General features: G+C 41.9%; 1 protein-coding gene across 1 annotated transcript; it reads left to right on the top strand.

The window, feature by feature from the left end:
- The first annotated feature begins 1,495 nt into the window (after window positions 1–1,495).
- On the top strand, window positions 1,496–8,083 carry LOC128473588 (cystinosin-like). The gene is made up of 6 exons (XM_053455843.1): window positions 1,496–1,520; window positions 2,492–2,572; window positions 2,648–2,759; window positions 4,949–5,033; window positions 5,539–5,642; window positions 7,933–8,083. The coding sequence occupies exons 1-6, from the start codon at window positions 1,514–1,516 to the stop codon at window positions 8,081–8,083; spliced, it is 540 nt and encodes a 179-aa protein (XP_053311818.1). The 5' UTR covers window positions 1,496–1,513.
- The last annotated feature ends 1,067 nt before the right edge of the window (window positions 8,084–9,150 follow it).

Consider the following 9,150-nt stretch of genomic DNA (forward strand, 5'->3'; position numbering starts at 1 on the left):
AGTGTCTCTCTCTCTCTCGGTGCCAGTGTCTCTTTCTCTCGGTGCCAGTGAGTGTGTGTCTCTCTCGATGCCAGTGAGTGTGTGTCTCTCTATGCCAGTGACTATGTGTGTGTCTCTCTGTGCCAGTGTGTGTGTCTCTCTCTCTGTGTCAGTGTTTCTCTCTCTCTGTGTCAGTCTGTGTGTGTCTCTCTCGATGCCAGTGAGTGTGTGTCTCTCTCTCGATGCCAGTGAGTGTGTGTCTCTCTATGCCAGTGAGTATGTGTGTGTGTCTCTCTCTCTGTGCCAGTGAGTGGTGCCTCTCTCTCTGTGTCAGTGAGTGTGTGTGTGTGTCTCTCTGTGTCAGTGAGTGTGTGTGTGTCTCTCTGTGTCAGTGTGTGTGCCTCTCCCTCTGTGTCAGTGTGTGTCTCTCTCTGTGTCAGTCTGTGTGTCTCTCTCTGTGTCAGTCTGTGTGTCTCTCTCTCTCTGTGTCAGTCTGTGTGTCTCTCTGTGCCAGTCTGTGTGTCTCTCTGTGCCAGTGTGTGTGTATCTCTCTGTGCCAGTGTGTGTGCCTCTCTCTCTGTGCCAGTGAGTGTGTGTGTGTGTCTCTCTGTGATAGAGAGACACACTCACTGGCACAGAGAGACACACACTCACTGGCACAGAGAGAGAGACACGCTCACTGGCACAGAGAGAGAGACACACTCACTGGCACAGAGAGAGAGACACGCTCACTGGCACAGAGAGAGAGACACATGCTCACTGGGTTGATTTCAGGGGAGGGCTGGCAGCCTAAGGCCTGGGGGGCAAGTCAAGTGAAGTGGCTCCGCCCCCTCGCTCTCACCTTTCACCCCTCACGCTGCTACCATCACTATGCGGCCATCAGACTGCTGGAAAACTTATCTAAACGGCCGCTGGGTGCTGATGCCACCGGCCGGAGCTACTTTAATCCTTTTTTTATTTAATATGCCGGATCAGCTTGCCATATTAAAATAAATAAATAAAGTATTAAAGTAGCGCCAGCCGGCAGCATCAGCACCCAGCGGCCGTTTAGATTCCATTTCCAACAATCTGATGGCCGCAAAGTGATGGGAGCAGCGTCAGGGGTGAAAGGTGAGTGCGAAGGGGCGGAGGTTTCACCCCTCACGCTGCTCCCATCACTTGGCGGCCATCGCATACGGCCACTGGGTGCTGATGCCGCCGGCCGGCGCTGCTTTAATACTATTTATTTTTTCATTTAATAGCTGATCCGGCTTGCCATATTACATTTTTTTAAAAAGTATTAAAGTAGCGCCGGCCGGCGGCATCAGCACCCAGCGGCCGTTTAGATTAGATTTCGGGCGGCCTGGGGGGCAATTGCCCCCCGGCCCAGCCTGCCCCTGGTTGATTTTTTGAGGGTGCACCATCTTATCGGGGGCGTTAGGCGATACCAGGTGGAGTCATGTGACGAGTGAGGGTGTTTAGTCATGTGAATGGAGGTTGGAAATGGAAGTTTATAGTACCCGAGTATAATATATATGTGGATAGAGGAGCGAGGATGTACGGTAAGACGGAGCCGTATGGCTATGGCACAGGGTCATATTACTTAATAGATCAGGGTGTATGGCAGTGTGGGGCTGATGGAAAAGAATTCTATAGACCCCAATCAGATGACAGAGTATGGTGATAAATCAGTCGCTCATAATAATAATGACCTGTGGTGCTATAGGATAGTATGGTAAATTGGCACAGGCAAATGGATCCATAGTTACATGTAAGACTCTGGCTATAGAGCAGTCAGATTAACCCACAGCCAAAATGAGTTTATTATAATGGGACACCCGCTGCGATGTCTAGACATAGAATTATTGGGTAGATTTGGGTTCCTCGTTATTGAATTATGGTTATTGGGACATAGGATATAAACACAGACACTCCAATTGGAGGACCGCAGTGATGTATCGGTGATGGTGAAGGACCCTATGGTTGTTGCTTTGTTCTAAATTAAGGTCTAGGATGATACTGAAAAGGTGATGGCTCTATCACATGGATCTGCAGTCCTATAAAGGAGTAGGCTGATTTCGGGTTGATGAGACACATTGGTGCAACAGTAAACTAATAAGGGATGATGGATAAGGAAGCAGAGCGCCAGAATTTTGGTGAGGATTTAAGTGAAGAGTAACCAAACCACCAAATTCAGCTTCCATGATAAATAGTTCTGGAGCTATGGGTGTCTACCCCAGAAGAGGGGCAGATTGAACACCTTGGGATCAGCTGTGATTCTGGCAGGTGGGGGAAGTAGGGCATAAATGATCTGCCTGTCACCTTCTAGATGAGCTGTGTAAAGCTGCTGGTGGACTCCTCTAGACCAGTGTTGGTTGTTGATGGATAACTATGGCTCATGGAGGCTATAGCTATCATAGGCTAAAATGAATATGTATACTATGGTTATATTACTAATGTGTAGTCTACAAATATTCTGATCTAAATAAGATATAATTCAATATTGATTATTCCCCCCCCTCTGCTTCTGAAGATAGAACCATGGGCCGCTCACTAACAATACATGGTCTGGTGTTTATTTTCTGCTGCCTGCTGAAGATACCAAAGCTCTGTGGTAAGTGGACTCTAAGCATGCTTTAGCTAAATATACGAAGGTCGTGTCACTTTAGCAGACTCGTTTGTGTTTTAGATGCCGACTCTTCATCCGCCGTTCCATGGGATGATGCTGCTACTAGGATTTCTCTACCAGATGTAGTTACATTAGAAAAAGGAAGCTCCAAAAACATAAGTATAAATGCAAAGTAAGTTCCATTTTCGTCCATCTCAACCATAACTGCCTTTGAGTGTTAAAAAATCATTTTTGGTTGTCCCTTCTGAAGTTCAGGTCAATAGTTATTGTTATTTTTCAATGGCACAAATAGTTTATTGCTTTTCATGTTTTAGATATGTGTAAAAACTGGCGCTCAATGCAAACTCCATCAGTGCCACATACAGTTATCAAAATAATCCCTATCCAACTATATAACAGCAGTTGGTGTGTAGTTTTTCATATCTAATGCAAAAAAAGTGTTTACTTTACTGAAATGGTGGTAGATAAGGGGAAAGGTCTCCCAGCAGGAGTGGTAGAGCCAAAACATTCAGGGAATTGAAGCATGCATGAGGTAAAACTGTCCTGAATCTAAGACAAGACCGAGGACTGATTAAAGTCTGAGTCTTTACATCAGGAATAATTGGAAGACTTGATGGACCAAATGGTTCTTCCCTGCAGTCGAATTCTGTGTTTCTAAATAAAGGAAATTCATTTTGCTGTTTCTAGCTATGTGTAAATAGTGACTCTTCCTCTAATATTAAACCTTAGTAAAGCATAAGCCACAACTGGCCAAGTCTTTAAATAGTTTAAATAAATCATATGATGGGAAAGCAAAGTCATGGGTTACCATGGTTACAAGTATATATCTGGACCAGTCCGATTATGGATCCTTTAGGTTTGGAAGCTTGATTATGGTGTTTTTTTTTGTTTGTTTGTTTTTTAAAGTCTTACTAACTGCCACTGTGTGACATTGTTCATTATAATTATTACACCACATATAATTATCACATATCACACATTTTTCTTCTCGGAGGAGGTTAATTACTCAACATGAGTCAACCAATAGACTCGTGCTTTTGGATTCGTACAAATGTTGCTTTTTTTTTTTTTCGATTGAAAAGTTTTTTTATTGACATCCAGGCACAGCATACAACAGAATATGCAAAAAAAGACCATATAGGTCCGAGTAAAGCGGCGCCCAGACATCATTTTTTTTTCTTTTAGTTCGTATGATAACGATGTGCAAGTAGCAGAAACATCAGCAGTCATCAACATAGGTAACACGGAACAAAGGCATACAAAAAGTAATGTTGACATCACTAAAGTTGCTGAAAGTCACATGTCTCAGCAATATAAGGTGGTAATGAGGAGACAAATAGGAGAAAAAAAAGGCCCAGAGACAGCGACACCCAGGACCATGCCCGGGAAACAAGAGCACGAGAACTCGTATTGTGAACAAGCAGGGGAAGGGAAACCCCAACAGAGAACGGGCCAACCCGTAGGCGGAAGACATCCAGGGGGTCCACACCTTCAGAAAGCGTTCAGTAGTATTGTGTATGTATGCAGTGAGTTTTTCTATGTGCATAATATGCCAAATTTTAGATAAAATTAGGGATCGGGGAGGGATGCATGTGTTCCAATGTTTAGCTATTGAGAGTCGCGCAGCCGCGCATATCCTGTGAATGAGCCGCTGAGTGCACCTGGGAAATCGGGGGTCAGGGTGATCCTTATTGAGTAAAGCCGTCAAAGGGCATTTATCTACCCGGGTGCCCACAAGTTCACTGAGAAGATCAAAGACCCAGGTCCACATGTCTACGGCCAGAGGGCACGTCCACCACATGTGAAAGTACGAGCCCCTCTCTCCACAACCCCTCGTGCAGCCATCACTGGAGCCCGGGAACATCCGGGCAACCCGGGAAGGGTGAAGATACCACCTGCCAACCACCTTGAACGCGCCCTCTTTAATAAGAGTATTAGCGGTAAGTGAGAACGTGTTAGTGTATATTTCCGTCCAGTCCGACTGAGTCAAAGATATCCCAAGGTCACTCTCCCACAAACGACAGTGGGAAGGGGCGGCAGAGAAGGCATGCGCGGTAAGGTGGGCGTAAAGCTGCGAGATCGCGCCTGGACGCCTCTCCCCAACCCAGCACCAAATGTTGCTTTTTAATAAAATTTGAATGGTTGGTCTATTCTACAAAAGCCTGATCTTTTATCATCAGCTTGTCAGATTTCAGTATTGGTTCTATGTTTTGAAAGACTCCTTTGGAACCAGGAACATGGTATTATTTATTATTATTAATAATAATATTATTTTCTTTGTAAACTGTATGGGGAAACAGTCGTATCGTGTATAGAACAGTATATGATTAGCATGGTTAATTTAATTTTTTTTCTTTTCAGTGTTCCCGTGAATGAAACTATTGTGTTTGCTCTTAACATTACCTATTCCTCGATGAACGTCACCATTGTACATTTTCCGGACCAAGTAAGTGGTGTGTTCTGTGTCTGCATTTAAGAAAATGCATACAAATTATTTTGGTTTTGATTGTTGATATGAAACCATAGTGTTTTCACCAGAAGAGGAAATTGTTGCTGATCGGTCAGGGACCAACTGGCAGCATCTCCCTAAATTACATATTAACAAAAAACAAATACAAGCTCCATAATAAATACATAAGTCCCAGCATATACATGGAAACAATGGGAGGGAAAAAAAGTGTTTTTTCTTTTCCTTTCTACTCATTTGGTCCTTTTTATCATGCCATGTGATAATCATGTATGTGCGGTATACTCGCCACCAGCCAGCACTGGCTCCCACAAAAGTTCCACGGAGTCTACCAAGACTCCCCACACACATGGGTCAAAAGCACTCCTATTGACTGCTTTCCTGTCCAGTGGCAAGAAAACAGTCAACTGAGGGGTAAGCTCCTAAAAAGTTTGTAGCAGCTGGAATCTGAATTCATATAACGATATTTTTTTTCTTTTCATAGATTGTTCTTTCAGCAAAATCAGACCATTCCTTCTTTACGGTGGAGGCTGTTGAAGTGGGACAAGTTACTTCTTACTTACTCAGCAATAATTCACATAAAACTTGGCTAGTATCCCCCAGAAAAAGAACGGTTATATAGATGCTTCTCCATTTGTTAGTAGGATTGCTCAAAACAGTTCTCAAGAAGGAAAGTTATACTGAGTCAGAAGCCCTAAATGCACTTGAGACACTTTATATATTTATATATATATATATATAGCCATATTCCCTCCATATGCTCTGATTGATTTCCTAGAGACCTCTGTTGTCTATATTATGAAATATTCTATATGTTTTTTATTAATATGTTTTTGTACAATAAAATAATATATTTTAATATAAGGGCTTGTGTAGAACTCTTTTCATACAAGGTATACGTAACTTGATCAGTGTCTCACACTGTTGTGGAGGAATTTTGGCCCACTCTTCTTTGCAACGTTGCTTCAGTTTATTGAGGTTTGCGGACATTTGTTTATACACAGCTTTTTTAATGTCTCGGCACAACATTTTTATCTGGTTAAGGTCTGGACTTTGACGGGGCCATTGCAACACCTGGATTCTTTTCTTTTTCAGCCGTTCTGTTGTCGATTTGCTGGTGTGCTTGGTATCATTATCCTGTTGCATGGCCCAATTTCGGCCAAGCTTTAACTGTTGGACAGATGGCCTCACATTTGACGCTAGAATACTTTGGTATACAGAGTAGTTCATGGTCGACTCAATGACTGCAAGGTTTCCAGGTCCAGTGGCTACAAAACAAGCCAAACTCATCAACCCTGCGCCACCATGCTTGACATTTGGTATGAAGTGTTTGTCCGGATATGCTGTGTTTTGATTTTTGCCAAACTGGACACTGTGCCTTATGGCCAAATATCTCCGCTTTGGTCTTGTCTGTCCAACGGACATTGTTTCAGAAGTCTTGTGCTTTGTTCAGATTGAACTTTGCAAACCTAAGCCTTGCAGCTATGTTCTTTCTTTTAGAGAGAAGAGGCTTTCTCCTGGCAACCCTTCCAAACAAACTATACTTGTTCGGTCTTTCTAATTGTAGAACTTTAACATTTAACATGCTAACTGAGGCATGTAGAGTCTGAGCTGTAACTCTTGGGTTTTTTGCAGTTTCTCTAAGCACGGTCTGACCTTTGCTGGGATGTACATTCCTGGAAATATCAGCAACTGTCGGAATGTTTTCTAGTTTTGAATATTTTTTTTCACTGTAGAATGATGGACTTTTAAATTGTTTGGCTTATAACCCTTTGCAGATTGATGGACAGCAACAATTGATTCTCTAAGATCATTGCTGATGTCTTTCCTCCAAACCAGCAAACTGCTAAAACTTCAGCTTTTGCAGAGGTGTTCATACTTAGTTTTTCACACACACAGGTTTTCCATTTTGGCTTTATTTTTGTTAAATCATGACACGTGTAATATGTCATGTGTTGTTCATCTGAGGTTGTGTTTACCCAGTTTACCCAAAGAGGGTGTACTTTTTGTTTTCACACAAAGTACATTTTCTTCTTTGGTAGAGCTGTTACATTTAAGTAGCAGGTGTGGAATGCCTGCAACCAGTGGCGGAACTACCGGGGTCGCAGGGGTCGCAACTGCAACCGGGCCCCGGCGGCAGGGGGGCCCAAGCCTAGGGGCCGCCCGAAATATTTTTTCCGTTTTTTTTGTTTGTTTGTTTTTTTAAATAAGGCAACCCGGGCCACGGAGCTGGCGACGGCCGCCTAGTCATTGATGCAGCGTGAGGGGCGAAAGCTCCGCCCCCTCACGCTCAGAGTGCAGGAGCACCGGATCGCATCAAGTATGAGCATGAGGGGTGAAAGCTCCGCCCCCTCACACAGACTGCAGGAGCAGTGGATCGTGCCACGAGAGCTGCATGAGGGGTGAAAACTCCGCCCCATCACACAGCTGGAGCTGGAGCACCGGATGTCGTGTCACTCACTGATATCCTGTTTGAAAATAAAACGGCAGTCTTCATCTATCAGGGCCCCAAAGTGGAAGGAATAGGTAGGTCAGTACAATAATGTATTTAAAAAAAAAAATTGTATGTGTGTATATGGCATTAAATTATTATTTAATTATTATTTAAATTATAAACATAAAAATAAATCTATGTGTGTCTGTGGAGGGGGACAAAACGCATAAAGTTTTTTTTTTAAAATTCTTAAAAAAAATGGAGATTCCTAGATTTAACAGATTCTCGCACCCGGGCCCTGAGGCGTCTAGTTACGCCCCTGCCTGCAACATGATTTTAAATGTGCTTGTAGCTCGTATTGCCTTTCAGTAACAAAGGTTTGTCATTTAAATTCTTGATGATGATAAACTGTCAGCATAATATTAATATAATCTTTTTGTTTAGGCAACGTGTCCGTTTCCTGGTGATTCACAGCTTCACTGTGGAGGTCTTGGAGCAGATCATAGGCTGGATCTATTTCTTAGCCTGGTCGGTGTCCTTTTATCCACAAGTGTTTGAGAACTGGCGAAGGAAAAGGTACCAACTAGTTACATAAATTTAAGTTATTGGATAGGTATAAAGCTACCCCGAATCTTAGATGAGACTGAGGACTGATCTGATTAAGATGTGAGTGGGCAGACTATATTGGCTGAATGGCTCTTATGTGACATCAAATTCTGCGTTCCGTGAATAGCAGAAATTGATCCCCTGTTTAAGCGACCTAGGGTTCAATGCTACTTCGTTACAATCCAAACCTGAAAACATGTGCATAACTATACAATACAGCAATTAAAGGAATTAAAATAAATCTGGAATGCTTAACATTTACAATACATAATATAAAAAAAACCTTTTTGTATGGGGGAAAAAAAAACTTCTATATGGAATACAATTTGTGGCCAGAAAGGGCAAATCTCTAAGCAGTGCATCATGGTATTCAATAAGCTTAGAAAGTGATTAAAGATCGCTTTCTTGGCATAGACCGTGTCGAGACATTCAACAACACCAAAATCTGCAACAAGGAAAAGTCCAAAAATATATATATATACATTTTTTTGTTTGAGGAGGTGCTAAAATTATTGCTGTATCTTCCAAAATATCCTGACATGGATTTGAAAAAAAGGTTCTGAAATAGCAAAATGCTACTTGTATTTATTACCCAATAACTTTAATAAAAACATTGAGTATTTCTACAAATAGTACAATCTATTTGGCAGTTTTTTTCATCAGTTTTTATTGGTGAGTAAAATATTTTGTCAAGTGAAAGTGTGTGTTTTGGGGTTTTTTTTCAAAAATTTCATCATATGTTATTCCTTTTGATATAGGAAATTAAATGATACAATCAAAATAATAGTATCTAGATAAAGCCTCTCTAGTTCTAATTTGTTCCAAATAAATATATATATATACTTGTGTGGGTTTAGTAAGAGAGAAGGAAAATTACAGCTAAACACAAGAACCGCAAAATTAAAAAAAATGGCCTTAAGGGGTTAATCATAAAACCATAGTTTTGTATTGGCTGTGTGATGGGGATGCAGGTTTTAAGATGTGTGTCTTTTAGGGATTTTTCACAGCGTGGTGGGCAGTAGGAGTAAAACAATAATGCTTCCTAGAATATATACT

This window comes from Spea bombifrons, chromosome 2, assembly GCF_027358695.1.
Source record: "Spea bombifrons isolate aSpeBom1 chromosome 2, aSpeBom1.2.pri, whole genome shotgun sequence".
Taxonomy (NCBI): domain Eukaryota; kingdom Metazoa; phylum Chordata; class Amphibia; order Anura; family Pelobatidae; genus Spea; species Spea bombifrons.